The sequence below is a fragment of the Phyllosticta capitalensis genome, assembly GCF_038381095.1.
Source record: "Phyllosticta capitalensis strain CBS 128856 chromosome Unknown BKA78scaffold_2, whole genome shotgun sequence".
Lineage (NCBI taxonomy): Eukaryota > Fungi > Ascomycota > Dothideomycetes > Botryosphaeriales > Phyllostictaceae > Phyllosticta > Phyllosticta capitalensis.
The window spans coordinates 468409-495823 of record NW_027117440.1 but is presented as its reverse complement, the minus strand read 5'-3'; the positions used below and the strand labels follow the sequence as shown (position 1 = coordinate 495823).

The following is a 27415-nucleotide window of genomic DNA, read 5'->3' as shown; positions in this document are numbered from 1 at the left end:
GGGCTGCCGCCGTCGGGCCGCCCTGGCCTCAGTACAGAGCCACTTGCGAGTACGGACTGCCGACTGGTCGGCCAGCATTTCCAGTCCCAGTTGTTGTTGTCGTCTCTGTCCCCGTATTCCCTTCTCCTGACGTCCTCTTCCTCTCCCCCAACACCGTCGCACGCCGTCTAGACTTTTTGGAACCGAGTCCGCCTCATGCAACCTAATGCGCGACATGCATAGCTACCGTTCATTCTGCCACCCACACTTGTCCCACCTTGGCGCTGACGTCGCTGGAATCGGCGACTGTCGACATGTATCTCCAGACGTGGGATTTCCCCATCAGACGGCACTACTTCCTCAAGCGCCTGCCATGTGCATCCTGCGGCGTTCCAAGCCAATTCAACCACCTCGCTTTGCTCTCCCATCTCCGCATTCCCTCTGCCCATCGGTACCACCTCCGCTTGACGCAGCCATTGCGAGACCCTAGATGCAGGGACGTTGGACGCAAGCCTTTTCGTCCCGCTGACCCCATCTGCAACACCTTCACCTGATTTTTGCAGCAGGAGACCAACCATCGCCGTGCTACAAGGAGCATTCGTACTACGCTCCGCCCCGTCACAGGCACACAATCATCTTAGCATCTGTCAATATTCGCAACCATTGAAATCCGCGGCATCCCCGTCCGTCCGTCCCGCAAATCTAAAGCATGGCCTTTGGCATCTCTTTCAACGCCTGTCGGACCCCCAAATCGGCCAAGATCTCCTCTGTCCCACCCAAAATGGCATCGAACTTGTGCGTTCGCGCAAAATGTTCCACCACTTTTCCCATTCCGCTCTGAGTGAGCCCACGCCCGCCGAAAATGTTGACCGCTTCATCGGCACACTGGAAATATCCATTAGCAAACCATCGACTCTGGTCCAATCGACGCGTCTCGTACCTCGTGCGTCGTCCGCGTCGCAAATGCCTTGAGGAGCGAAATCGGACCGCCCAGGTGCCTAGCCTGTTCCTCGTAGCTCATGTGGCACATTTGTTCTGTGATTTGCTCAAGCCACGCCTGCCCGCTCTCGACCAGGGAAATCAGTTTTGCGAGCCTGCAACTGTCAGCCACAAGAGCTTGGGAGAATATGGAGTCGCTACCCACTTTTGCCGAATCACGGGCTGCGCCGAAAGCTTCTTGCCAAAGACGATGCGCTGGTTCGACCACTTGAGGCACTCCTCGACAATCGTTCGACTGAAGCGCAGCGCGGCAGCCGCCATGCCCCATCGCTCATGGTTGAAATTCGAAACAATCACCTTGAATCCCTTGTGCTCCTCGCCAAGGAGATGGTTTACCGGCACCTTGACATTGTCAAACTCGATGAATGTTGTGGCAGCCGCGGTCGAGTACGACGTCTTGATCAACTTGGTATCGATACCCTCGCCCTTTTCGACGAGAATCACCGAAAACCCTTTTTCTGTCCTGCAGCCGACGACGAAATAGTCGCTAAACATTCCGTTGGTGATCCACTTTTTGGTGCCGCTGATGATGTAGTGCTTGCCGTCGGGTGTCTTTTTGGCCGTGGTTCTGATGCCAGACACATCGCTTCCTGTTCCGTGTCAGTACGACTTTGCCAACATTGGAAGATGCGAACCTGCAAAGGCCTCGGTAATGGCCAAGCAAATCTTCTTCCTTCCCGTCAAGCATTCCTCAGTCACTCTGTCCCTCAGCTCCTTGTCGCGCGCCCACTCCTTCACCGCTGTCAACGCAATCACCAAACCGGCCATGTTGCCCTTTTTCACGTCAGCGCTCACCCGACAGGTTTGATAGGGTGTCGTACATCCTAAATCTTGTCAGCACAGGGAGCATTCAAGCATCAGCGCGCTCGACATACCTGGAATCCTCTCGCATTGATCCTCGCCATTTCCTGCGTCAAGATCAAATCATGGAAATAGTCAAACTTGTCGCCCTCCACCCCACCATCCAACAGCTTCTTGCCATGCAAATGCTTCCCAGGCCCCAACCGCATCGCCAACACATTCGTCTCGGCCATGCGATCAATCAGCTCCTGGCTGATAAACTTGCCACTGGCCTCGGCGGCCTGCGCCTCGGGCTTGACCCAACGCTCGACAAACTCGCGCGCCTGCCGCCGCAGCGCGCCGTGGCTCTCGCCATAGTACGGCGAGTGGAACGCCGGCCGCAACCACATGGGCTCCGCGTACGGCACCGTGCTCACGCCCCCAACCTCGACATCCACGACTTCGGGCGTCTCGCCCTCGACCGTCCCGACGCATAGCTCGCCGAATTGCGACAGCACCTCGTGCCGGTGCAGGTTGTAGAAGGCCTCGGTTGCGTCCGTGCCGGCGATTTGCGCCAGCACCACCGACCCGCCCGGGTGCGCGTCGGCGAAGTCGGTCAGGTCGTAGACGCGGTGGTCGATGATGGTCCACAGGTCTTCGGGGCTGTTGTGCGTTGCGACGGCGGCGCGCGAGTGCGTCGTGTTGGGAGTTACGGGCGCCATGTCGGGCGTTCTGCGTGTGGGATCGTGTGGCTTCGTGTGGACAACAGGGTACGTATGTAGCAAGAGTGATCGCAGCAGCTCTCTCCTCACAATGCCTCTTCTTCGTGGTCGTCGGCTTTGTATGTAGTCGTGAAATCGAGGAGGAGGCGATGGAATGCAACCAACGAGCGCGTCCCCGCGGCTTTATTTGCTATGCGCGCCGCGCCATTGGGCAGACAGCTGTGGATAGTAATCCATCGCGGGTAGCTCCCGGGGTCCCGCTCTCCGCGGCGCGGGTGGGGTCTCTTCCCCGCTAGGTAGCCGAGGCTCTTCTCCTTTTGGGGGTGGGTCCCGCTGGCTGTCTCGACCTTCCTACTTTGCACGCAAGGTTGAGTGCGGTGATGCTATTGGATTGCATTTCACTGAATGTAGCGCAAGGAAAATCGAAGCTTTTGAAGGCTTGGTGTTGAGTAAACGCTTGCTTGCATTGCTGCGGTCCTCTTTCCTTCCTTCTTTTTCTCGGGGGAATCTGCACATGTGCAGCGCGTGGAAAACTTGCTCCATTCATTCCGCTCCGCCGCGCCCTTGGAATGTGGAATTGAGTTTTGGAGTCTGGTGATTACTGATCTTTTGAAAATGCCTCGACGGCACAGTGGGTGACGAAAGAACTTCAGGCCGAGCTGCACGGTGTCGCAGACGCAGACGCAGACGCAAGCGCTTGAATGCTCCTTGCGACTATCCATCAAGAGAAAAAATTCTCTCCATGTTGGACGCATTGAGCGCTTGAAGACTTCACGTCTACACGTGTGTGCTGACTTGGAATTAGGGGTTCTTGGACTAGCAATTTCCTTTCGTCATCCACTGTGACGGGGCGGAGAGCTTGTAAAGGTGGTTGGAGGACTTGACAGCACGGGTCTGATATCCAGCGTCGCCTTTGAGGCTGAACTCTTGTCGCGGGTGTGGCGTAGCCATTTACAAATTATGTGATGATTTTATTGGCTCGCCCAGAAGCATTTCTCGAGGAATATTCCTGTTGGCTGAGGCTGTCTGCATTTTTCGCGTGGGTTAGCCTGAGCCTTCCGGATGATTCTACATGTATCTATCGCTCAGCGCCAACGCCATATCTCTGCTGTTCCATTCGAGGTGGGTATCAACTCTGTCTTAGTACATCGGTACATTACAACACATCCAAGCCCATATCTACACTTGAACGTCAACAGGGAGCATTTGTCGGTCCCGCAACCAACATGTCAAAAGAAATTCCCAGGCGCTGCCCGTGACTGTCTCCCGAATTTCGGCGTCGACGACAACTCGGCCGGCTTGCGCGCCGGATCCAACTCGAGCGGCGCCGCGCCGTCGCTCAGTTCGAACTGGTAGAGTGGATTCTTGGTGTCTTCTGGCCTAGGATCCACAAGCTGACAGGGCTGTTGGTTTTGTCTGATTTGTCGTCTGCGCATCAGCATCCACATGCCCGATGTCAAGAGACCGACGCCGGCGGCGCCGACTGCGATGCCAATGCCGATGCCTTTGGCACCTGATATTTCAGACTTTGGAGCTAGGGTTGCGGCTCCAGTGATGGTCGAAAACACGGTAGTCGTTGCCGGCACTTTTTGGCCGGCGCTCAGCGTGCTCGTCACTGTCTGGACACCACAGACCGTGCCGACGGCGCTGGGTAGCCATGTCACGGCTGGCGTCGCCTTCTCGTTGGTCACGTCAAGGGCGCCGCTGTCAATGTAGTCGCTCGTGTCCCCTGAGTTGACGTATTGGAAGTGACAGGGGCTGGTCCAGCTTGTGTTGACGACGAAGACGTGGTGACCATCACCAGCCAGGCCATCGATCTCTTCGACTATATGTGCGCGTTCTATCAGCATGAAAGTCCGGTGTTCTTTCAGATGGTCCTGCCTTTGAGGGACTTACGAAGGACTTGATTGCACCAGTGATTCAAGCTTGCCTGCGTGCTATGCGATTTCCACGTCACATTGACCGTGTCGCCGTTGTGGACTGTAGGAATAGAGGCAGCGAGTAGGGGAAAGGAGAAATAGTTGGAGTTTTCAGAGGCAACACGGCAGACGTAAGAGGAGAGGAAAGCCAGGAGAATATGCGTGGTTGCGCGAGGCCGAATAAAGGTATTGTATTGTGCCATGAGGAAGTGAACAAAAGAAAGCCAATGATACAATTGAATAGGGAAACTGGTACAACGAGAGTCTAGGTTTTGAGCGTCAGTCAAGTCAAGGAAGCCATGCACTATTTGCTGAGGATTAAGCGCTCTCGATGCTGCCGCGCCGCAGCCGCTGGAGAAAGGCATCAAGCGAGCTTCCACATTTGCGTGGCAAAGGCGCAGGACAAGTAAGGTTGCACGTTCCATCAATTTTTCAATTGGTCTATTAGCCGCCAGATGGCATTTTCCGCGTGGTGTAATCCAGCGCGCCGCGATGGTACATGTACAGACGTTGCCGAAATAAAAGGATTTCTGGCCACAGCCGAGGTGTGGGAGCACACCTTTTCAGCCGCATTAATGTAAGTCGGTAGGTGTTGTGGAATACTCTTGAGCAGAGCAAAGAGTCGAGCAATGGAGATGAGTTGATGTGCTTGAAATATGTTTGTTTGGAGCACAGTTGCCGCAAGACTTGAGTCAAAATACGCTAGCAGGGGTTTGGATGCGGTCAGCTTTTCTGCCGGACGGTGAGGCTCTGCGGATTTGGGCCATGTGGTTGGTCCATGATGGCCGAAGATAGCGCGCCAAACTGAACCTGGCCGACAGCCGATGCGGCGAAACTCTTGACAAACGACAGACGATTGGGCGAATCACCCTGGAGCCTCTGGAGACAATACCTGATAATGTAGCGAACGGTCGCGTCTGCGCGCTTCTGCGCCTGAGCGCCCTCGTCACCTCTTTAACATGGACATCCCGAGTCCGGACAGTCTTTACCAGGTCATCCCATTAGATTTTGCCATGGATATACCCAGAATTTCGCGACCACTCTTGATCAAAATATTCGTTGTGGTTTCAGTCTTGTTACTGGTATTACAGTATGAACGACTTCAAAATTCTTGGAGGGCGTACCGGGGCGCTGAAGGCATTTCCCGCCACCAGATGGCCAGCAACGCAACACTGGGTGTAGGACGTCTCCACTCGACCAAAGACGTCACCGCTAATGCATCTCCAGTTTGGCGCCATTCTTGCCGTAACACCGCATTCACCACCAGAGCGAGTGTCATGGCGCAAAGAGGGCATGCAAAAAGCGGCCTTGTTCAATGGGCTTAGCATTGGCTATCCAAGGCAACCGCAGTGGAATCAATCCGATACTGATCGCCTTGCCGCGAACGATAAAGAAGAACCAAAGGGCAACGCGGCGCTGGCGTGGCTGGGCCATTTGTACACGCTGCAGCAGGCGACTCAATACCGGACCGCGCTCGTTTTTGAAGACGACGTCGATTGGGACGTGTCCATTCGCGCACAAAGCGTTGCTGTTGCCGAAGCCATCTGGGGCTTGACGCATGCGCAACGTGATGACGACACCGAAGAAGATGCACCGGATGCACCATACGGTCTCGACTGGGACGTGCTGTGGCTAGGGCACTGCGGAAGCTCGCTCCCTAGAGAAGACGACGAAGCGGCGCAAATTACGAGCTTCACAGACACGACGCTCCCGGTGATTGTCAAGACAACCAATCCACAGCTCCTGGACAACCCAACACACCAGCGCTACGTCTACCGCACCGGTTCTCCCATCTGCTCTTTCGCGTACGGGGTGACGCAAGAAGCTGCCAGGTCAATCGTCGAGCGTGCGGCGACGGGTGGAGCAGTCGCTTTCGACGTGTGGTTGCACTTTGCCTGCGAACGAGGGGAGCTGCGCTGCTTTGCAGTCAATCCTGAGCTGTTTCACCAGCATGAGATGGCGGGGCCTCATGACAGCATCATCAATGGTGTTGATTCGGGCACTGTGGTCGAGGCCCGCCGGACGATGAACATTCGATATAGCGCGAGATGCAATGCGGATTTGGGCGGAAGTGTCGACGAGCCGGTGACTTGCTCTGGCGAGCCGGCATGAGGAAGCAGAATCGACGCTTCCGTGCAGGTCATTTGCGAAGCTCAGAGCAAGAAGTCGATAAAAGCTTCCACTTATTGAAATACAATCTAGCCAACTAATATTCCGTCCCACCCGTTGGAAAATGTCCCTGCTTAATTATTGGATTAACAGGATTCCTCCAATGAAAACGAGCTCAAGTGTCACTGAAATCTCTTCCTTCGCTCATTACCAGAAAAGCTCATTCTTTTTCTTTTCCTCTCTTCTTTCTTGTTCCTGCCCTTTAAACTCCCACATGGCGTAGTTGACATCGACCATTTTGGCGAGCGAAAAACATATCGGTCGCATCATGCCAGGGTGTTCTCTACTCAATTCATCCCTGAACGGAGGATGTTTCCAGAGCTCGGGAAATCGGAACGCCGCAAGCGGTCCAATGGCGCTTTGTAGCTGATCATCGTTTTTCCTCTTCTCTGGCAATTCCGCGAAAGCGACCTCAAGGAGCTCGCAAAGGGCATCAAGCGATATGGGATCCAATATATCCAGCTTCTCAGTGAAGCGCCGGAAGACGGCTTCTTGAAAATTTCTCGCCATCAGTCGATCTCCCATACAGTAAAGCCGAGCCAAATGGACGAGGTACGCATCGCCTTCGGTTTCAGCCTTGGGCAAAGATTTGCGGTAGATGTAGTTCACAAAGGAGTCGAAAATCTCTGGGATCTCTTCGGTCGAAATCTTGCCCTCAGTCTTCTCCTTCCACGTACCCGATCCGCGCAGCTGCGCTCTGTACATCTCCGATTCGGCGCAAAGTACCGATATGTGGATGAAGTAGGTTTTGGTATCACCGACGCCAGCTTCGATTTTGATCAGCTCCGAATTCAACATTCTCGCTCTCGATGTCAGCAAAGAAAAGGCAAGAGCCACAGGTTATACTCACGAAGGGAAATCCTGCTTGATCGTGGATTGATCGGATTGACTGGATGATTGCCCTTTGCCCACAAGGGATCCTTCCTGGCTGGCCATTGTCGCCGCGAGTCTGATTTGCCTTCTTGAACTCAGATCTTGAAGCTAATAGATCATTCTTAGCAAAGGATCGCAATCGACAGAAGTTGCAGTTGGTTAGTGAGAGATGTTCAAGAGCGATCGTTTTGGAAGAATGGACGTCGATCTAAGCTTTTATGCGCCCAAGACGTCAATAGTCAGCACGGCACGTTTGACGCAACTCTTTAACCAATCACCAGCCGAATCTCCAAACCTTGATGCAGCCAAGTCGGATTTTCCCTTTGTTCCGACTCTGACTATCGTCGATTGCTTTCTAGACACGGCCTCCGAGGCGCTTGAAAAGTTGCCTATATCCAAGGCCGGGGCGGATTCGAGCAATCTCCAAGAACTTGCGTCAAGGTTCCTTTCTGCCGTCGAAAACTCCAGGCTCATCTGCAACATCCAAGAAGAATTCCCCCACAGCGCCCAATACCGTCTACAGATCATCAGATCCCGCAAATCGAGACTCGTCGATGACTCTAAACATCAACCAGGAGGACGAAACTCCGACAGACGAGAAAATGGGTTAAAGACCGTCCGCCACTCAACTCACCCGTCACGGAAACGAGGAAGAGGTTCACCCGGCTCCGGATTCGCCGATCTCATTCCCTCTGGATGCGACAGTGGTCGCAAGCTCAAGGATAGCAAGCGCGTCATCTCCGGAAGCCTCCAGGTCAGGTCGTGGACGAACTTTTCATTTTTGCGCAGATCGTCTAATTTGAAAGTTGCCATCCGGATGACACTTGTCTCCAGCTTGCCACCATAGCCCTGCTCCGGAAGCTCGGTGAAGACGACATCCAGCAGGTTGCAAAGGTTGTTGATGGAGATTTCGGCTTCTTCTTCAATCTTCCGCCAGAATTCACAGAAGACGGCCTGTTGGAAGCGACCAGCCAGCAAGCGATGGCCCATGCAGTAAAGACGAGCCAGAAGCACGAGGTCGGGGCCGTCGTCGATTCCGGTGGTGCCGAATTTGTCGCGATAGAGGTAGCTGACAAAGGACCTATAGAGCTCTGGGTCCTCGTCCATGACAAAGATCTTGCCATCGCCTTTCTCTTTCACGTTCTGCAGCTCGGCCTTGTAGACATCTGACTCTGCACAGAGCAAGTCTTCGTGGACGTAGAATATCTGAGTCTTCTCGGTGCCGAACTTGATTTCGATCGGCCTCGACTTCAGCATCCTTGAATTATGCGTTAGCGATCGTTGCTTCAAAAATCATCGATCGAAAAAGGCCGCTTGCGTACTCGGAGAAGGGCCCCAAATCTTCTGAACGTTTCTGCTGCTGCTGCTGCTGCTTGGTGGCGTCGGATAGTTCCTCCGATTTCCTTTTCGCGAGGAAGTCGTCAACGCCGTTGTAGCTTTGCGAGTCTGGCACGCCGACGCCCATGAGTCTTAGCAGAGGAGTGGTCATCACCGGACTGTAGGAGGTCAGGTAGATTGGTTGGAGATCTTGGAGGTTTGACGTTGTGGAGACAAAATCAAAGGGTAATTTGCAATCACTCCTGGAAGACAAGGTGACTAACACGGCATGCAGGCGCAACTCTGCTTCGTCTTTAAATTTATCGCTCTTGAGCTCTTCATTCACCTGCTTCTTCAAAGCTCAATCTTGCTCCACGACAACGTACATCCGTTGAAGCTGCACTTTCTTTCCCAGTCTTATCACTGACCCAACGTACAGTCTGAAATTCCAAAAGTCCAATTGCGTCGCGTCTCCAACCTGCACCGAAAGCTCCTTCGCACCCGTCTCATAGCCGGTATTCTCATCCGTCCTGGAAACGGGGTCCAGGTCTACCACATGTCTGTCCGAATGCGGTATTTTGGATCTTGGCGGATTTCTTGGCCCTGTGGATCCCGTTATAGCGTGACCCGTTATTGAAGTAGTCAGGTGGAGTCATACAGAGACAAATTCTCCGTGAGACTTCAGGGATATCTCTGCTCAGCTCTTCTTTGAACCTTGGATGATTTTGGAGATCGAAGAGCCTCGAAGCTCCAAGCTGTGCAACACACTCTTGGAGCGGGTCCTCGCAATTTTTCCTTTCTGGGAGTTCGGTGAAGGCTATTTCAAGCAGTGAACAGACTTCTTCCACCGATATGGCACTGTTTCCTTCGAGTATCTTACGGCATTCGAAAAGGACGGTCTCCTGAAAGCGCTTTGCAATGAGTCGATCTCCCAAACAGTACAAGCGCGCCAGGTGCACGATTCCAGATTCGTTGTCTTTGCCAGTACTGGTCCATCGATCCTGATAGAGATAGTTCACGAAGGACTTGAAGAGCTCAGGGTCCTCATCCTCGGTTGGAATCTTGGATTCGCGCTTCTCCTTCCAATCTCCTGAGCCCTGGAGCTCTGCTTTGTACATTTCGGATTCCATGCAAAGGAGGGATTCGTGTACGAAGAAAGTCTGCTTGTGTTGGCCGCCGACTTCGATTTCGATCGGCCGCGATGCTAGCATGCTTGATGTTGTTTGTTAGCGGTAGCAGGTTGGCATCGCCAGACGGACTTACGAGGGTAAATCCTGTTCCACGGTTGTAGTGGGCTTGTCATTGCCGGTGGATTTGCCCGCTGGCGCTCGGCCGAAATCACGGAATTCCTCCAGAATATCATAGATGTCTGGATGATGATCCGAATAGTCGCTCATAGCTCGAATAAGATCAAGAGGCGAGTGATGACCAGCAAAAGAAATCGACGGCGAGATATTGGCCCGAGGTTGGATGTGTGCCGTGGACTTGGTGACACAGCATATTGTCACTTCTAGAACCGATTGGCGCATGCATGCAGGTTCCAGGCCTTGCTCAGCACTTTCCACCATCGCCGATCCATCTGCAAGTATCGTCGTCTCTCTGCGGCAGAGTACCTAAGGCGCTTGAATGCTCCCTGGATGCGTACATATTGACATAGAAATTTTTCCCCAGCGACGCACCTGGGCAAGAATACCAAAACTTGAATTGGTGGATACAAAGTCCTGAGTCCTAGTGACTGAGCTGATCAGAGATGTCTGAGCCAGGGCCAGCAGATGAAACGGACTTGAGTCCTAGTAGTAGCACTGGTCAGAGATGATCAGGCCAGGGCTGATAGATGGAAACGAGTTGGCTCCTAGTGATGGCACTGGTCAGAGATGATCAGACCAGGGCTGATGGATGGAGTCAGGCTGATTCGTTGTTGTTGACCTGGTGAGAGATGTAGTAAGCAGCTTTGAGCGACGGAGGAGACTTGCCACATAGGACTGGAACTGGTGGGATATGTGGTGAGCAGCTTCATTCATTGTATACTAAAGCTAGAGGGCAAAAAAGCTGTGGCCGAGGAAGTTGAATAAAGAAAACCTTCATTTCTGAGAAATTCCCTAGCACTACTGGCGTCCTTTCATGATGTCAGGAAGCTGGGAGTTGAAGTGCTCACGCACGTGGCGGACAGTATGGACAATTTCAATTGGGACATATTCGCCCATGTCGTTGAGGTTCTTCAGGATACTGCCAAAGTCCATCCAGGAGCAGTATGCAGCGGTGCTGTTTGCTTTTCCGCTCTTGTTCTTGATATCCGCGACAAAGTCTTTGAGGAACGTGTCAAATTCTCCACCCTTCGGAAGAAACTTTGAGAAGGCTGCAAGGTTCACCTTTCCAGGCGACTCGTAGTGGATCCAAGCGCTCTTCGTCTCGTTGTGTTGAATGCGAACTTTGGAGTCATGCTGTTCGTAATTAAAAGTGCCGTCGGATTCCCTGGTGGTCTTGCTCTTCTTCACTTTCTTGACAGGCTCCTTGGCAATGTTGGCGTGCTTCCTCTTCTTTGAAGAGGCACTTCCGGCTTCCGCAGCGGATGATGGCACGACAGACTTGGCGCGCTTCGCGTTGATCAGGTTATTGAGGCCAACTTCAGCGGATGACATGGACAACTCTCGAATTGGGGTAGCAGGAATTCCAGAGGGGAAGTTATCGGCAGGCTCGTAAGTGTCGTCGTCATCTTGATCCTCATACTGATCGTCCAAGTGGCCAGGCTCCAAGTCGGCGGCGTTAGGAAAGCCATCTATCGTATCATGGTGCTCGTTGACCTCGCCAGCACTGATTTCAGACTCAGCAGCACCACTATCGACCTCCTCAGCATCATCTGGCCGGTGGATTGGGAGGTTGTCGATTGTGGTTTGCAGTTTCTTGACATCGTCTTGGAGAGTGAAAGTTGCGGCCTGAATAGCGGACTGGTTGTTGTTAAACTTGATGAATTCCTGGAGAAGAGGGGCTGGGAGGGTCGCAGGATCAGGCGGAGGCGGAGGTATGGGGAGCAGTCGTGGTCATGCGTCACAACTTTTGTGAAGTCTTAGCAAGTCGCCGGCATCTGTCCGGAGAAAGGTGAGGAGCATACCTGGAGTTTTGCAGAGGCGACGTGTCAGGTAGTTGGCGGCGGCGAGTGAAGCGGTGGAGCGATGCAGTTGGGGGGAGAGAGAGAGAGAGGGAAGTAGCGGCGTGTTGGCAACATCGAGCCAGGCGTGATTAGTAAGTGTCGTGGGTGCGCCTGCCCAACAAAGCGCTCGGCGCCTGCCTCTAGACAATTGCAGTCCAAGTCGTGCGTCGTACGACCATGACTGCTCCCGGAACCTACAAGAAAACTTGGACAGATCACTCCTCTCGCAACGACACCTCAACATCTTCAGAGAACCCGCACTTTTAAGGCTCCTGCTCAGTCCACCCTGCCTGTCCGTCAAGGATTTACATTGACGAAAACATGTCCAAATATGGGCGACAAGGGAGTGAGAGAAAAAGGCGGAGGCCAGAAATCGAATTCATGCGCAAGCGCGCAGGTATTTACTACCCTACATCCGACTTTGTTTGCAGGAAAGGAAGATCATGGAAACAAGACAAACAAGCAGAGCTGATTGCATTCGCCGTACAGCAGCCTTTCGATGTCCCCATGCAACCAGTCCGACCCACATCCTTCACTCTAGCGACCCCATTCCCATTTCGTCTTTCCGTTGATTTGCCTGGCCACCCTCCTCAGCAACTTTTTCCATTTTTCCCCTTCCGGAAGCCAAGCATACTGTTCCGACATCGCGAGCCATTTGCCCTCCTTCAGCAGCATTTCCACGGCCCTCTTATGTCCAGTGAGAGAAATGGGGAGACCTTCGCGAATGCTGGATGGGGAAACGTCTCTCCCCAGTTGTTCCAACTTCTTGGCTTCGCTGAGGTATTTTTCCGCCTCGCCGTACCACTGCTTGAAGCCTTCCAAGCGCATCATTTCGACCTCGTGGAGTACCTCTCTCGCAATCCTGTTGGAGTTGAGCGTCTTCTGTTTAACCCGGCCTTTTTCAGCTCCTTGATTGTCTGATCGCGAATAGACGTCTTGTAAAGATCTCCCTGCGAGGGCTTCGCATTTTTGGGCAGTTTCTTTGGCGGGGCGTCCTTGAAACCGTCCCCTTTGCGAAGTTCCTTGAGCCAATTCTCCCGATACTCTTCGATGTTGAGGAAACCTTGGTCGTCGAAGAACTGGTGGGTGAGGTCCTTCAACTCGGCGTTCGAGTTCTTCTGCCACATCTTGTTGAGCTTTTTGATTTGCTCTTTCGGAAACTCGATGTCCTTGATCGGGTCGATCTTGGACTTGTTGTCCTTGTTAAGTTCCCGGATGTATCGGTCCTCCTTCCGTTTTTTGTCCCTCTTCTTCCTCTCCGCCTCTTCCTTGCGCCGCCTCTCTATTTCTTCTTTACGCTTGCGGTTTTCTTTTTCTTGCTGTTCGACGCGCTCCTTTATTTCTCTTTCCAGCTTTTCCTCACGCTCCTTTTCCTCGCGCTCCTTTTGCTCGCGAGCCTCCTTCTCCTCGCGTTCCTTCTTCTTGCGAGCCTCCTTCTCCTCCCGTTCTTTTTTCTCACGGGCCTCCTTTTCCTCCTGTTCTTTTTTCTCACGGGCCTCCTTTTCCTCCCGTTCTCTCTTCTCACGGGCCTCCTTTTCCTCCCGTTCTCTCTTCTCACGGGCCTCCTTTTCTTCACGCTCTTTATTCTCCCGTTCTCTCTCCGCTTTTTCCTTAGCCTCTTTCTCCTTCGCCTTGGAGTTCTTGGGGCAGCCCAAGTTGAAGAATGTACAGGTCAGGCTTTTACCCACGTCGACCGCAGTGTCGACGGCGGTGGAAGCAACGGTTTCCAACGTGTTGACAAGGGTCTGGGAGACCTTGATTCCCGTCCCGACGGCAGTATCGGCAACGTCGACTCCGGCGCCAACGATGGTATCGAGCGTGCTCGTGCTCGTGGTGACGACTTCTCCGACCCCGTCTGCCACACGCCCTGCTGTATCGGTGAGACTGGCGGTGCTGTAACCGAAAAAGGGCGACATCTTCTCAGCGACTTCGCCAGGGGCATTTGAAATCGTCCCTGCCACGTTCGCGAGGCTCTTCACAAACTGCTGAGTAGCTTTGTCCGCCGTATACTTGGAGGCTTCTCCAACTTTTTGGGCGAGGTCTTTAGCTTCCCCTCCGACTTTTATTACCGTGTCAGTCTGAATCTCCATTGCTTGCGCAGCGATCCAGTTCGCGCCTTCGGCAGCGCCGGGCGGAGGGTTAAACTGGGGCTTGAACCATTTCATCGGCTGGAAGTGGGCGTTCAGCTTGTAGAGACCGGCGGCGAGGGCGGTACCAGCGCCAATCGAGGTGGGCGGCGCGACCTTGGCGGCGAGGTTCTTTTCCCTGCACTTCTTGTCTCCGTCCTTGTCCTCCCCCTCTTCGCACTTCTTGCTGGCGGGCTTGGACTTGGAAAAAGACTTTGCCGCCTTCTTGAACATGGGGAATTTTTCCAGGAAGGCCTTCATCTCCTTCTTATTGGGGATTTCGGCGAGGATTTCCAGCTTCGTTTCCTCGGGCAGGTCGTCGAGGGCCTTGTCAATCCTTTCGTTGACGTATTGTGTGATGAGCTTTGCCTTGTCTTTCTTATTGGCCGCCTCGCCAATGGCCTTTTGTTGTTTCTCAGACAGCTCTGCCATCATGCTGTTGGACACCAGGGCCTGGATTTCCTTTTCATAAGACTTGGACTTTCGCGTTTCCAGAGTCTTGACGGCGTTGGACCGATCCTCGGGGCGAAGATGCTAAGGAGTGTCAGAGAGTACTTGAACGATGATGGACAATCTTACCGATCGAATACAACTGCGATAATAACCTGGAGCGTGATGACCCCACGAATACCTTTCCTCGCACAGCGCCTCGACTTGAGCAGGAGTAAGGGTAGGCTTGGGCTACATGGAGTTAGAGAGAATGTTGGAAGAAGAAGATACTACTACTTACACGAGAACCAGGGGCCATTTCAGCCGCTTTCTTGATGACAGCGGAGACACCAAAGCCGGGGAGAGCAGACGAGACGACATCGCCCACAAGGGGACGGGGAACCGGGGAAGCTGAGACGCCATCAGTAATGATGGCGCCCAGCATAAAGCCATATAAGGCAAGTAAGAGCAGCCTGAGCTGCATGTTGATCGTTGGTGGTTGCAAATGTAAAGGTTGAAGATGTGACTCTGAGGTGTTGTAGACACTGAGCTGCCGGTGGTGGAGAAAATCAGACACAAACAGCGAGACGGTATTCTTATATATCCATTCGAACGAAAGCATTGGAAAGAAGGGATGTAATAGATCCCCCTGAACTCAGTGCACAGCCTGCGAGATCAATCAAGGCATGACGACGCAACATAGGGGGTAGATATGTAGAAGTTCGGTACTGCGAGGAATATACGCACCAAGTATTGTTTTTCTTCGGACAGAGAAGGGAAATTCAAGACTTTTTGGAGATTTTTCAGACATCATGGCCCAATATTTCTTTGGTTGTTGCAAAGTAGTTCCGATAACTCCCAGGGAAATTGCAAGTTGCAAAATCGCATCTTGACTTCGCAACATCAATGTGCAGCAGTGTACAGCTCCACTGTTAGCCAGTCGTGTTAGGAAGCCATGTGTAATTCCAATACGATTGCGCAGGACATCGGTACGCTCCAAACCAGATGTCCGACAAAACTCAAGCGGATGCACCGGCAACACTGAATCCACAATCAGCCACCGCACCCGTCCACGGCTCATACTCACGAGGATTCGATGCTTCGGGCAATGAGAAAAGGGATGTTGGCAAGGGGGCCGCGCGTATGTTGTTTGTCGCCAACCCAAAAGGACAACAGACAAAATCAGGGGCTAAACATCTTGCCTAAAAGAGTTAGCGGATGAGCACAACTACCCCCAAGTGAATGTTGAGTCCAGGACTTCCACCACAGCGGCACATTTCAAGTGGATGTAAAAACGATTAAACGATTTGAACCTTGCTGGGAGCAAGGTTCCGAGCTCTTGCAGCAAAGGATTCCCTAGTGTTCGCCTGATTAGGTATCCCGAGGACGCGTAGGACACTGTTGGACCAACTCACCAAACGTGACCTACAAACGGCGGTAGTCTTCATTCACGGAAACCAGGGGAGATTGGGCACTACTCATCATCATGTTGTTTTCCCATTGCCGTGTCCTCATGATTGCTGCTTTTTCGCCCTTTGTAGCCGCAGATCTGTCTCCTTTATTGAACTTGTTGTTGCACCATTTGTTGGGGGCACCACGTCTGCGAATTTTGCCCATGATATTTCATTCTCACCGAGCCATGTTATCATTCCAACCTCCTTATACTTAGCTGCGATTCTTCCAGCATCAGCAGTAGCAGCACGGAATCAGCAGTGAAAGCATGCGTGAGTATGTGCAGCGGTCCCGCAGGAGCAAACTCAGCAACTTGCCAACCACACAGCAGACCATTTCTATCTTTCATCTGGCAACTGAATCTTCCCCAACAATACCACGACCATGGAAGCTATTCAAGTCCAATGAATTGCTCTTGCTCCTTCGTGGGCGCCCTTTCCTCCCAGAATGTCCTTTTGAAACGAACTTTTTACGAACGATTGTTGGGGAAAGGGATCGAAGGCACCAGCTGAACTTGGAAGACATGTCGAGGTGCAGCTGCGGAAGAAATTCTCTATGCTCTCTGCTTTTAGGTCGGGGGGCAGTCGTAGTCATTCTTTGTACGATTTGTGTGTGTTGCGGAAGGGTGGAGTGGATTGACCATGATTGTCTTTGCGAGCTTGGAGTTGGTGTACACATTGATTTCAAGCTCAGCAAGACACAGATCGAGCGCGTAAGGTCCGTGGCGCTGCTTCGAGTGTACTGTCCATAAGCTTATACTCTTCTTCATCATCGGATTCCGACAGCCCCTCGGCGATGTACAGGTAGACTGTCAAGCGTCCTCTGGAGGCGCTCGATCGTGACCCGAATCTCAGAAACATCGGCCTGTAGGATGGAAAGGGTCGAATTAAGGCGCTTCTGATCGGCGATGACCGTTTCGAGCTGTTGATTCATGCGCCGAAGCTGCTGAAGAAGAGTAGTCGGAAGTTGATCGCCTGTGTCAGCCATAGCTGATAATGGCAGAGCGTTAGTGGAACATGTCAAAATTGAAGAGAGGTGAGGAGTGAGGAGCGGACTATACCTTGCGCCCTTCTAAAGCTCAACATACGAGTGAAGCGGTGGAAGGAGAGTGGCGACGTGCAATGCAGCAGAGGCGGCAGATTGGCAGAGGTGCCAAACAATTAGAGTTGAAAGAAGATGGAGGAGAGAAAAAGAATCTCCAACGCAAGTGACATGCCGACATCTCTAAACCTAGCCCGATTGGGAAGTGTCGTGGGTGCACCTGCCCGCCCAGGTCGCGAAACGTCCAGTCCAAATCAAAACGCGACTGTCCGAAAGCTCCCTGTGACCGTTAGGCTGAATGCCTCTCGTTTTCTGCAATCGTGCTCAGTGAGGTCCGATTTCCTTGCTGCTGCGCACCGTCACACCCAACACACCTCATCCCCAGCGCAACTCTCGCACCAAACACATCAAACAAACCAGGAAAAGCATCTTTGGCACACACATTCGCAAAATACAAGAATCGTCTATATAAATATATGCAACCCGCACACCCAATGCCGTCCGCTCGCTCAGCTCAGCTCAGCTCAGCTCGAAACAACAGCCGCGCCAGCAGCGGCGCCAGACAGGTGCGGGATGAGTGAAATATGATATAGAATAGTGGTAAAAGTGCAAGTGCAGTTCCCCAAAGGCTGTCCGTCTTCTGGTATGCATCCATCCATCTGTCGACCTCCAACTCCAAAGGAAAAGGGAAATTTCCTGGTACGTCTGCGTCTGCGTACCCGCCGTTCTAAGTGGAGTGTCTTCTGCGTCCGTCCATAGGCTGCGCGGCAGACTGACTGTCCGACCACCGCCGTGTCCGCTGTCTCCTGGTGTTGTGCTGTGTGTGTCTTCCCGCGCCGTCATATGTTTCGACGCGTCGTCCCTTCTGGTCGTGCACCGCACCGCACCGCTGCGGCTCCGCCTCCATCACACGTCCCAATGCGAATATTTCTCCTTGCCTGCGCCTGTCCGTCGACGCCGTCTTCAACCCGTAACGACTCAACGCGCGATCCTATTCCAATCTTTCCGACTTTGTGGCTTCCATGCGCCATGCATGCACCATGCGCCGTCCATCGCCCCACCTCTTTCTCTATCCTCGCCCAGCCGCCCATCATGAAGAAGCAAGCCAATGCATAAAAGCAGAAACCCAAAGGTTGTGAGGTTGTGAAGGAAAAAAGCTCGACTCAACGTCAACATCACATCAATCGCTCACTCTAACTCGCTCGCTCGCCCGCTCGTGCCGAGAATTAGAAACATCGAAAAGAAAGTCAATGAGATGAAAGGGAGATAGCTGAAATGGCAAGAGGGGGAATATGCTGTGAACATGGCCACGCCGTACCGGAACCCAGAGCTGCGTACGAGCTCCAGGTCTCAAGGGTATGTGGTCCCACGATGCGATGATTCAAGCAAGAAAAAAAGGGCGGAAAAGAAGAAAGTGTAAAGCGAAATCCCCAAGCGTCAACCCCCCTTTCCCATACCCTTACCACCATCACCACCCTACATAAGCTTATCCAGCACAATAATGCTCAAAATCATAATCAGCAGGCCAATCGTGACGATGATGAGCAGCGCGAACGCAAACCAGCCGAGCACCATGGCGCTGGTGCCGACGCCGCTCTTGACGCTGCCATTGCCCAGGTCCTGTGCGATGGTGGAGGCGGCGACCGACGCCGTGTGCTGCCACAGGACGCTGACGAGCACGAAGATGGACGCGATGAAGATGAGGGCCAGCGCGATTTGGCTGACGGGCCGCGACGGGAAGGGCTTAACGTCCACGTCGGAGCCGGTTTCGGCGTCGCGCTCTTCGTGCCACCCGGGAAAGGTGGCGAGGAGGATGAAGGTGACAAAGGCGAGGATAATGGCAACGATGCTGCGGAGGTGTTAGTGTTGGGTCGAGGGAAGGGGGAAGGGCAAGGGGGTGGGCGCTTACATGAGGTACGGAAAAACAATGCTATCCTTGAACGTCTGGGCGACCCAAATCAGATTCAGGGGGTCCTGATCGACGTTTATTTGCTCGGCCAGCGCCGTCGCGTTATTGGAGCACAGGAACGCGCCGCCGTTCGGGTTGACGCAGATGCCAAAGTAGCCCACGCGCACCTCCAGCACGGCGTGGCCGACAATGTTGGCAATGGCCGCTGTCACGCCGGGGTCCACTTGTGACGGGTCGTATGTTGGTGTGTACGACTTGTAGTACATGGATATGAGGAAGATGCCGGGGATCAGAGGCGATGTACTTGAGCATCCGGCCAGTAGGAGTGCTGTGCGCGAGAAGTGTTAGCCGCGTGCTGCCACGACAGTTCGGAATGTGGGTGGGAGCCTTACAGAGGAGGATGATTGCAATAGCAATCAATATCATAAGAATATGGTGGTACCCCAAGAAGGGGAGGAATTTGACCATGGTGGCGGTAAGCCGCGGTGGCCTCGACCGACTGCCTCAGTGATGCTTCCACGCAACTACACCGTCTTCCCACGGCAAGACTTTTTGTCGCCTGTTCCAACGGCTCCCGAAGGGCCGGGAAAGCTCGAGTGCTGGGGCGCGCCGCCAAACGTGTAAAGGTGTCAAGGGTCCAGGGACGCCGTTTGCCGGGTACAGAGTGGTCGTGGGCGCAATGGAATTCTCGCAAACAATGGTTCGAGCAAAAGGTCGAGGAATGAACGACGGCAGTGGGCCCTCTTGGCTCCGGTCGATGGAGCTTTCCAATGTCTCAAATTAGACAGTTGGAATGGGCGTGGAATGCGGAGAGCGTGGGTCAAGCAAACTGACTCGGTTCGGTCGATCTTTTTGAGATGCAGGCCGTTTGGTGTGGTGGTGCAGCTTTGCTGCGAAGATTGATGTCAGAACTTTTGGGCAAGTGGAGAGAAAAGGGGAGGGAATTGCAGCGAGGGATAGAGCGAAAAATTCAAAAGGCTGAAGACTGTGAGCTGGACGTTGGAAGGCGAAATGGTGGTGGTTGAGGGTCCCCAGCCACCATTACCAGCCTCCCCGTCGCCCATGATGCACGGGTGCACGGGCCCCATTGTAAACACAGTGGAGCCACGGCAACCGCCCAGGGTCCGCGCTTCCCGCCAATCCGGGGCGGCGGAGGCGTCTCTGGGCGACAGTTGTCCAGGCCTCTTCCCAGCGCTTACAAGACTTTTGTACTCCCTTCAACGACGTGCGGTGAATGGCGGCTTTTCGCCATGGGATTCATGCACTGCCATTCTAGCGCCCTACCAATATTGACACGCGTAGTACCTGTATGCCCAGCTTGCATATGGTCAAGAGCTAATCAGCCTGCAGAACCATTCCGACAGGCCGGCTAAAGATGATTTTTTTTCACAGGTGGTAGGCACGAGGTTGGCTCATGTGTCATGCAGTACGAGCTTCACAGCAGAGAGGCAGAAGTGTTTGTTCAGGATTCCGATTCCATTATCGTTCATAGAGTGGTATCATAGGACTACTACCCGCCACGGTTCCATCATCCTGCGTCCCCGTCTCGTAACATCGTAACCATTGAGAGTGATGCACTTAGTGCTTGTCACCGAGGCCGACGGCGTTCTTGGCCTTGTCGACAATCGACTCGCCAGTGCCACCGTGGACGTGCTCGTCCTTGGAGCGGCCGAGCTTGTCGCTGGCCTCCTGGGAGGTGGACTTGGAGTCGTCGGTCTGGAAGCCGCTGAAGAGGGTGTTAGATGGGGTGCGGAAGAGGGATGAAGCGGGGAAGCTTACCGAGCGACCTTGTCGCCAGCGTCGGTGACGGACTCCTTGACCTTCTGCTGGGTGGACTTGGTGGAGTCGGGGGTCATCTCCTCCTTAGCCTCTGTGAGGTGCGTTAGCAAGTGTCAAGTCTGCAGGTGGTGCAGTAGGCGACGTACTGGTAGAGAAATCCTTGCGGCCGGCGTCAGACATGTTGATTGAGGTTTGGTGGTTGGTTGTTTGAAAGGTGTTTGTGTGTGGATTGTTTGTGATTGAGGTTGAGAGTTGGTTGATGATGAGAGGTTGTTTCGACGAGGAGGAGAGCTTCTTTTGTATTGCTCTGAGCGAGTGGACGACGTCACCGGTCAGCGGGCAGGAGCGTGTGGTGCCTTCTGTTTGCAGATTCGTCGAACAAGGCACGGCAACGGCAAGAGCTGGCGTTACGAAAGAGCAGCGTCATTGCCTCTTGCTGTGGTGGGCTAGATCCAATGAGCCCAGTTACCCCGCGCCTCCAGGAACACCTGCGAGACGTCACCGCGGGGCCTGCTGTGGCGCAAGTGACGTCGATTGGTGGAAGCCAGCGCCATCATGTGGCTTGAGTGTCGAATGCGGCCAATGGCGACGCAAGCAGGGAATCGGACATGGTCATTTCGTCAATTGCCATCTGCGATCCGTCACCCTCCATTTTTGCCAATTCGCCTTGGACAAACCGGATTTTCTTTTGCATCACAGTCTTTCCTTCTGCTACGCCACATGATAGATGTTGCGTTGCAACGGGCAGATCCGGCCCTATTCACCGCCCCAAGCCTGCTGCTAATCCTGCTCACCACCATGGCCTAGCCCCGCGCCTTGCCCTCAACGTCAACTCACACAGTCAGAAACCCAGAGCCTAACCATGTCGCTCCCTCAGCGCTTCAAGCTGGTCTTCTTCGCCCCCATCCCGGCCATGCCCGCCATCAAGCAGGCCATCTTCGCCGCCGGTGCCGGCCGCTACCCAGGCCCAGGCGGTTACACAGAAGTGGGATTCACCACTCAGGGCAGAGGCCAGTTCCGCCCCGGCGCATCGGCCAATCCAAACATTGGCAAGGTCGGGGAGCTTGAGGAGCTCGATGAGCACAGATTTGAGACACTCTGCGTGGGCCAAGATGTGGTACGCGAGGCCGTCGCCGCCCTGAAGAAGTAAGTGGCTTGCACTACTTGGCCCTTTGTTCCTGGAGGCGCCTCCGCCAGTCTTGCAACGGCCGACAAGCACATGTTGGCTGACGACTTTGTTTCTTGTCAAGAACCCACCCCTACGAGGAGCCGGCTTACGAGGTCTACAAGCTGGAGGATTTCTAGCCCTCTTCACACCCTTTTCGACCATCGGCGCTAGCCGTCCGAGACACTCAATCACGGCCAAAGCCTTCCCAATTGACTTTTGGAGCTCTCGTTTGTCGTCTTCACAAGCAAAATGCTCCATGACTGCCGTGAATGCGTCCGCCAATCACAAAGACCACGCCCTCGGACCAAGTCTATTGACTCGCCTTGGCCAATTGCCCTAGACCCTCCTTGCACCCTTGCTTGCCAGAGAACAATCGACGAAAGAAAGTCCTCGGCTCCAGTGTCTCTCCACTTGCTCCACGCCCCAAACACTAGAGCCCTTCCACATCTCCCACATGCAATTCCTACCGATCCACAGCCTGCGCCACACGCGCTGCCCACTGAAGGGCCATTTCTCTGCCGCATCCACGGCAGCTCAATCCTTCCCCATCCCCATCTGCCCAAGCTCCAAAGATGGAGCTTTGCCATGAATCAGCTGAGTAGGGGACGAACACGAGCAAAGAAGCTTGTTTCGACCAAAACTCAGGAACGCGAGCAATGGGAACGTGAGGATGGCGTTATCAGCACGGAGCATGTCAGAGTGCGGAGAATGGCTTTCTCGGGGAGCTCGTCAAGGCGTGGTGCCAGCAGCTAATTGCGAGAGAAGGGTGATTCCGCTTTTAGAAGCTCGAGATGCTGACCCTGGTTGCTTTCTAGAGCTATTCCTAGGGTGGCCGTGAGTCGAGATGGTTGCACGCGTTGCTTTGCTGTGTCCTGCATGACACTTTTGCCCAAGGCTCGTGAACAGGAGTTGTCCCTGTCTGCTGTGGTTATCGAATGCAGCGAATGGAGAGAGCATCCAACTCGGCTGCGGGCCGGCACGCTTGATGTCATGGGAACAGGCATTGGACGAGCTCCGCTTTCGGCCTGCGGGGAGGAGAGGCACTCGGTTGTCAACACCAGCAGCCAAGAAGCAACACCATCATCAACAGCCGTCAAGTTCCCTCGCATGTTTTAGCTTCTGTTTCGACATGGCCACCCAAGAGAAGAAGATTGTAGTTGCCTTCGACGCGTACGGCACGCTCCTCTCCACCGAGTCGATAGCAGAGAAGCTCGCCGAGCACTTTGGCCACGACAAGGCGCAGACGAAAGCGGCGGCGTGGCGGAAGTACCAGCTCGAGTATACGTGGCGCTTGAACAGCATGAGTACCTGGTCGCATACCTATTCCACCCATCGACACAACCTCCGCATCGCTAGCATGCACTTTGTCGTGATCCCACAGCCGACTGACACCACCGCCTTACCACAGGCTGCTACGAGCCCTTCTCCACCGTCACCGCCAACGCCCTCCACCATGCCCTCGCCGAGGCAGGTGAATCTCTCAGCGCCGCCGCAATCGCCGCGCTGATGGACGCCTACGACTCGCTCTCCGTCTTCCCCGACGTGCCGCCCTGCATGCGCGCCCTCGCCTCGTCCACATCCATCACCCCCGTCGTCTTCTCCAACGGCACGCCCGCCATGGTCTCCAACAGTGTGCAGCGCTCGCCCGACCTGGCGCCGCTTGCCGGCGTCTTTGCCGACATTGTGAGCGTTGATGACGTGCGGATGTACAAGCCGGCCCCGGAAGTCTACGCGTATTTGGCGAGCCGTGTTGGGAAGACGAGCGAGGAGATGGGCCATGTGTGGTTGGTGAGCGGCAATCCGTTTGATGTGACGGGCGCGAGGGCGTGCGGTATGAAGGCGGCGTGGGTGGACAGGCAGGGAAACGGGTGGCAGGACAGCTTAGGAGGAGACAAGTGGAAGCCAAGTGTTGTGCTCAAGGGCCTGGACGAGCTGCCCAAGGTGCTCGAGGAAGCATCCAGCGAAGGCGATTGCAGTCGTTGAACGTCACAGCGTGTTGATGACTTGGGTCGATTCTACACGAGAGGAAGCAAGCAGCATGTATCGCCATTCAAATTTCCAAAACCATCACTTAGAATCAGGCTCAGGGGTAAGCTGACGGATCAGTCTACCCTCCACTTTCCCCTCCAAGTACCCATGGAGCAAAGATGCGGGTGTCAGAGTGAATATGAAGGGCTTGAATTTTTTCGAAGTTGGAGAAAAAGAAACGGTGTTGGCGCGGTCGACGAGATTTTGTGGTGGTGAGGCGCTCAGCCCTAGCGCTAGGCTCGATTTGGAGCGAGGGGCCTCACTGACAAAAGCCTGAGCGCTGGCTGGTTGGCTGGCGAGGCTGCCCGAGAGCACCAAGGCCGTCAGTTCACAAACGCTGAGGACTCCGCTGCTCGTCGTCATTATTCTGTCCGCCGTCTTTGGTTGTTCGCTTCCTCCTCACTCACTCATCATTCTCTCTCGACCGGCCACCGAGCCTCGAATCCCAAGTCCCTCTTCTCGAACACACTCTCTCCTCGACCGTCTTCGACTTTTGACAGGCGGCCCTTTACTCGCGCTTTTCTCGACTCACTCGATACCCCGCCGTCTTTTGTCCCACACAGACAACGACAACCCTCACACACCTCAGCAATCATGTCTAGCAGAGGCCGCGGCGGCAAGTTCATGAAGCCCAAGCGGGGCGGTAAGGCTTCTCCACCAGGCTAGGATTACAGCGGACTGACAACATCACATCACAGGTGGCAAGCACTTCAGCCGCAACCTGCAGCCTCTGGGACCCAGCGGCGAAGTCGAGGGCATGTGGGGCGAGCCGCGCGACAAGGAAGAAGACAACGACAGCTCGTCAGAAGAGGAGGAAGACTCGGACGAGTCGTCCGAGGACGAAGGCCCCAAGCAGCCCGCCGCCGAAATGACACGCGAGGAGCGGCGCGCGGCCGCAAAGGCGCGCAAGGACGCCGCCAAAGCCAAAGCCGCGCAGCGCGCAGCCCAGCCGGGCGACCTGCCACCATCGTCGTCCGACGAGGAGGAGAGCGACGACGACATGCCCGCGAACCCGAACCACACGGCCAAGGCGCAGAAGCAGGCGGCGGCGCCCAAGAGCAAGGACGAGGCCGCCGCCCCGCCCAAGAAGACGACGACGCCCGTCTCGCAGCTGTCGCGGCGCGAGCGCGAGGCCCTCCAGGCCCAGCAGGCAAAGGAGCGCTACCAGAAGCTGCACGCCGAGGGCAAGACGGACCAGGCGCGCGCGGATTTGGAGCGCTTGAAGCTGGTCCGCGAGCGCCGTGAGGAGGAGGCTGCGCGCAAGAAGGCCGAGGCCGAGGAGCGTGCGGAGCATGAAAAGGCAAAGGCGGAGCAGATTGCCAGGGACGAGAGGCAGCGCGCGCTGCAGAAGAATAAGCTGGCCAACAAGAAGAAGGGCAAGAAATGAGTGCCGGATGAGGGGTCCAGGGGAGGCTTTTCGGTTGTTGCTGACTTGGCATTTATTTCGTCTTGGAGATGGCGAGAGAGCACACGGCTTTCCGGTCATGGGTATAGAAGGGGCATCAGGGAGGGAACAACACGATGCGGATGTGCTTGCATAGCCTGCGAGAAACGACATGAGAAAAAGAAGTGCTTGCGGCATCATATTCGACAGACACTGGACACCGACAAACGTTCATGACATGAAATGAAGGTGTTTAGTTTCTCATTATTCTCCTCAGTCTGCCATTTCATTCTCTTCCTCTTACATGCAGTCCATCATCATAAGTCTCCAGTATCTACCATCAACTGCCAGTTTACGCAACTACCTCAACCCACCTTCCTAGCCACACAAAACCCGACCAAACCGCTAAACCTGCCCCTACCTACTCCTCCATCGCCATCTCTCCTCCAAGCGCTTGCCACGTACCTCCCATCCACACGTCTGTCTCCATCCTCCATTCGTCCATCGTACCTCGAAAGAAAGTTGAGTCCGGCGTCGTCGAGCAGTTCGCAATACAGGGACAAGCCCAGCGAGACGCGTGATAGTGCCGAGACGGCGGTCAGGAGGGGCTGGCTGGCTGGGTTGGTTTGTGGGGGGCTAGGAACGTGTGGATGGGGCAGGGCAGGGTTCGCAGATCTGATCGCGTGGCAGGGAGGGAGGCATCACGAGGGGTAGGTGGGGTACATTGCCTGCGTGGTGGAGAGAGAGCTTGGCCGTGTACGTACCTGGCAAAGCTGCAGTAGTAGTGTCGCGCGCGACAACATGTCCAAGAACGATGGATCAAATGGCTCTGTCTGACACTCTTGGACGCGTCGACGCGACCACAAGTCGATGTAGGGAGTTTCTGGCAGGTTGGGTCGGGGCCGTGGGCAGGGTTTGCAGATCAGATGGCGTGGTATCGCGATGGAGGGGCACCACGGCACCTACGTTGTCAAGAAGCTAGCGTGTCGCGCGTCCATATCCAACAAGTCAAGAGCTGCTTATCTGACACACTTGGACGGTCAATCACGACCTCGACGCACAAGAGACACGGCAACCAAAAAAGTCTATGATAGTGATGGCGGACGGGGGTAGGTACATCGTGATGGTGGTCATGGTGGTGCGGAACACGAAGAGTCAAGAAAAGCTTTTCTGACTAAGGGCTGCGCATGCACGTCAGAGGCAGCAAAAAGTCCACAAGAAGTCAAATGTGTAATATATTGACGGGCCCGACTGGACGTTTGGATTTGGCGGGCGGAGGCGGAGTCTACCATCCGGGGAGGAGGTGGGCAGGGAAGGTAATGGTAATTGATTGAATAGGCTGATGAGTGGGTGGGTGTGGTCTGTCAAATATTGGACGCGTTGATGGAGGGGATCGGGAGATGGGCAGTCAGTCGGTCAATATTGTTCATGACAACTGACGGCGACATGGAAAGGTCTCGGATAGGAAGGCCAACTGACAGTTGACAAAGTTTGCGGCTGCTCCGTGTCGTCCGTCAGTTTTTTGTTGGTGTCATGGTCAGGCAACTTGTTGAAAGAGACCGTTGTCGGCAGCCGTAGCGGAGCGTCGCAATTCGCCAGTGACCGGTTGGAGCGAAAGATGGACAGACGAGATGAGGTGTTGCTGTTTTGGGGAGAGCGCATGGCTCGGCTATCCGCAAGTCGAGGGCCAAGCGAACAGCCGAGCATGGATGCGACTGATGTGGATGACAGGCACAGGGACAAGGAGGATGCAACAACAAGGATGCGTCGCCAGTGTTTGAAACAAAGGCACTTCTTCCATCATCAGCTCAGCTTATCGTCAATAATGGAAGGGAAATGAGACAACAATGGAAATGGACAAATGCTGAATGACCACTCTTGGATCCGCGGTGGAGCGGCTAATGCATCTGCAGCGCCCTTGCAGAAAAGCTACTCCATGACCATTCCCTGTCGGCTGCCCACGGTCGACTGAAACCATCGTGTGCCCCGCAGATTGATATTATCCTGGCCCTCGTCCGCCGTCGCACAAAGTGCATTAACAACCTCTACTATTACTCTCTCAAGCCTCTCTGTTCCTGACGGCCCGCGCGCTCCCCCAGTCTCTCCGTCGCGCCGCTGTCGCCGCCGCCGCCGCGCTTGGCTCCCCAGCTTCTCCAGGGGCTTTCTTTGCGTCCGGCCTTCACTCCACCACAA

General features: G+C 54.5%; 14 protein-coding genes across 14 annotated transcripts; 7 read left to right on the top strand and 7 right to left on the bottom strand.

Annotated features, from left to right (window-relative positions):
• Positions 1-681: 681 nt before the first annotated feature.
• On the bottom strand, positions 682-2480 carry BKA78DRAFT_247264 (acyl-CoA dehydrogenase; the record flags this gene model as incomplete). Its single annotated transcript, XM_066884289.1, has 5 exons — positions 682-864; positions 920-1073; positions 1124-1568; positions 1614-1752; positions 1854-2480. 5 exons carry the CDS (start codon positions 2478-2480, stop codon positions 682-684), a joined length of 1548 nt encoding a protein of 515 aa, XP_066747396.1.
• Positions 2481-3709: 1229 nt separating this feature from the next.
• Positions 3710-4773, bottom strand: BKA78DRAFT_340731 (uncharacterized protein; the record flags this gene model as incomplete). The annotated part of the gene is made up of 2 exons (XM_066890333.1): positions 4377-4773; positions 3710-4320 (listed from the first exon to the last, which is right to left on the bottom strand). Exons 1-2 carry the CDS (start codon positions 4762-4764, stop codon positions 3710-3712), a joined length of 999 nt encoding a protein of 332 aa, XP_066747395.1. The 5' UTR covers positions 4765-4773.
• A 780-nt stretch (positions 4774-5553) lies between these two features.
• On the top strand, positions 5554-6511 carry BKA78DRAFT_349575 (uncharacterized protein; the record flags this gene model as incomplete). Its single annotated transcript, XM_066890829.1, has 2 exons — positions 5554-5577; positions 5627-6511. The coding sequence occupies 2 exons, from the start codon at positions 5554-5556 to the stop codon at positions 6509-6511; spliced, it is 909 nt and encodes a 302-aa protein (XP_066747394.1).
• Positions 6512-6613: 102 nt separating this feature from the next.
• Positions 6614-7787, bottom strand: BKA78DRAFT_70244 (uncharacterized protein). Its single transcript, XM_066893610.1, has 2 exons — positions 7419-7787; positions 6614-7367 (listed from the first exon to the last, which is right to left on the bottom strand). Exons 1-2 carry the CDS (start codon positions 7502-7504, stop codon positions 6716-6718), a joined length of 738 nt encoding a protein of 245 aa, XP_066747393.1. The 5' UTR covers positions 7505-7787; the 3' UTR covers positions 6614-6715.
• BKA78DRAFT_70241 (uncharacterized protein) lies at positions 7373-8600 on the top strand. Its single transcript, XM_066893609.1, has one exon. The coding sequence runs from the start codon at positions 7611-7613 to the stop codon at positions 8286-8288; it is 678 nt and encodes a 225-aa protein (XP_066747392.1). The 5' UTR covers positions 7373-7610; the 3' UTR covers positions 8289-8600.
• A 440-nt stretch (positions 8601-9040) lies between these two features.
• On the bottom strand, positions 9041-10259 carry BKA78DRAFT_304849 (uncharacterized protein). The gene is made up of 2 exons (XM_066887655.1): positions 10022-10259; positions 9041-9970 (listed from the first exon to the last, which is right to left on the bottom strand). The coding sequence occupies exons 1-2, from the start codon at positions 10153-10155 to the stop codon at positions 9280-9282; spliced, it is 825 nt and encodes a 274-aa protein (XP_066747391.1). The 5' UTR covers positions 10156-10259; the 3' UTR covers positions 9041-9279.
• A 197-nt stretch (positions 10260-10456) lies between these two features.
• BKA78DRAFT_364461 (uncharacterized protein) lies at positions 10457-12150 on the bottom strand (the record flags this gene model as incomplete). Its single annotated transcript, XM_066892523.1, has 2 exons — positions 10457-11744; positions 11868-12150. The coding sequence occupies 2 exons, from the start codon at positions 12148-12150 to the stop codon at positions 10864-10866; spliced, it is 1164 nt and encodes a 387-aa protein (XP_066747390.1). The 3' UTR covers positions 10457-10863.
• A 6280-nt stretch (positions 12151-18430) lies between these two features.
• BKA78DRAFT_349571 (Ca2+ regulator and membrane fusion protein Fig1-domain-containing protein) lies at positions 18431-19331 on the bottom strand (the record flags this gene model as incomplete). The annotated part of the gene is made up of 3 exons (XM_066890828.1): positions 18431-18803; positions 18864-19191; positions 19256-19331. 3 exons carry the CDS (start codon positions 19329-19331, stop codon positions 18431-18433), a joined length of 777 nt encoding a protein of 258 aa, XP_066747389.1.
• Positions 19332-20320: 989 nt separating this feature from the next.
• On the bottom strand, positions 20321-20898 carry BKA78DRAFT_304844 (putative chaperone/heat shock protein Hsp12). The gene is made up of 3 exons (XM_066887654.1): positions 20789-20898; positions 20643-20733; positions 20321-20589 (listed from the first exon to the last, which is right to left on the bottom strand). The coding sequence occupies exons 1-3, from the start codon at positions 20820-20822 to the stop codon at positions 20442-20444; spliced, it is 273 nt and encodes a 90-aa protein (XP_066747388.1). The 5' UTR covers positions 20823-20898; the 3' UTR covers positions 20321-20441.
• A 434-nt stretch (positions 20899-21332) lies between these two features.
• On the top strand, positions 21333-21947 carry BKA78DRAFT_364456 (structural toxin protein RtxA; the record flags this gene model as incomplete). Its single annotated transcript, XM_066892522.1, has 2 exons — positions 21333-21788; positions 21893-21947. Exons 1-2 carry the CDS (start codon positions 21505-21507, stop codon positions 21945-21947), a joined length of 339 nt encoding a protein of 112 aa, XP_066747387.1. The 5' UTR covers positions 21333-21504.
• Positions 21703-22624, top strand: BKA78DRAFT_70176 (uncharacterized protein). Its single transcript, XM_066893608.1, has 2 exons — positions 21703-21788; positions 21893-22624. Exon 2 carries the CDS (start codon positions 22060-22062, stop codon positions 22561-22563), a length of 504 nt encoding a protein of 167 aa, XP_066747386.1. The 5' UTR covers positions 21703-21788; positions 21893-22059; the 3' UTR covers positions 22564-22624.
• Positions 22625-22939: 315 nt separating this feature from the next.
• On the top strand, positions 22940-23793 carry BKA78DRAFT_292218 (haloacid dehalogenase, type II; the record flags this gene model as incomplete). Its single annotated transcript, XM_066886020.1, has 2 exons — positions 22940-23114; positions 23219-23793. 2 exons carry the CDS (start codon positions 22940-22942, stop codon positions 23791-23793), a joined length of 750 nt encoding a protein of 249 aa, XP_066747385.1.
• Positions 23794-24432: 639 nt separating this feature from the next.
• Positions 24433-25225, top strand: BKA78DRAFT_292217 (casein kinase substrate phosphoprotein PP28-domain-containing protein; the record flags this gene model as incomplete). Its single annotated transcript, XM_066886019.1, has 2 exons — positions 24433-24481; positions 24537-25225. 2 exons carry the CDS (start codon positions 24433-24435, stop codon positions 25223-25225), a joined length of 738 nt encoding a protein of 245 aa, XP_066747384.1.
• A 120-nt stretch (positions 25226-25345) lies between these two features.
• Positions 25346-26050, top strand: BKA78DRAFT_70171 (uncharacterized protein). Its single transcript, XM_066893607.1, has one exon. It carries the CDS (start codon positions 25466-25468, stop codon positions 25934-25936), a length of 471 nt encoding a protein of 156 aa, XP_066747383.1. The 5' UTR covers positions 25346-25465; the 3' UTR covers positions 25937-26050.
• Positions 26051-27415: the final 1365 nt, after the last annotated feature.

Coding starts and splice junctions, on each gene's coding strand:
- BKA78DRAFT_70244 (XM_066893610.1), bottom strand. CDS start 7,504: ATGGCCAGCCAGGAAGGATCCCTTGTGGGCAAAGGGCAATCATCCAGT. Junction 7,368..7,418: donor ATCAAGCAGGATTTCCCTTC/GTGAGTATAACC, acceptor ATCGAGAGCGAG/AATGTTGAATTCGGAGCTGA.
- BKA78DRAFT_70241 (XM_066893609.1), top strand. CDS start 7,611: ATGTTCAAGAGCGATCGTTTTGGAAGAATGGACGTCGATCTAAGCTTT.
- BKA78DRAFT_304849 (XM_066887655.1), bottom strand. CDS start 10,155: ATGAGCGACTATTCGGATCATCATCCAGACATCTATGATATTCTGGAG. Junction 9,971..10,021: donor GTGGAACAGGATTTACCCTC/GTAAGTCCGTCT, acceptor AACAACATCAAG/CATGCTAGCATCGCGGCCGA.
- BKA78DRAFT_304844 (XM_066887654.1), bottom strand. CDS start 20,822: ATGTCTGACGCCGGCCGCAAGGATTTCTCTACCA. Junction 20,734..20,788: donor CCGCAAGGATTTCTCTACCA/GTACGTCGCCTA, acceptor CGCACCTCACAG/AGGCTAAGGAGGAGATGACC. Junction 20,590..20,642: donor GCTGGCGACAAGGTCGCTCG/GTAAGCTTCCCC, acceptor CACCCTCTTCAG/CGGCTTCCAGACCGACGACT.
- BKA78DRAFT_70176 (XM_066893608.1), top strand. CDS start 22,060: ATGCTCCATGACTGCCGTGAATGCGTCCGCCAATCACAAAGACCACGC.
- BKA78DRAFT_70171 (XM_066893607.1), top strand. CDS start 25,466: ATGAAGGTGTTTAGTTTCTCATTATTCTCCTCAGTCTGCCATTTCATT.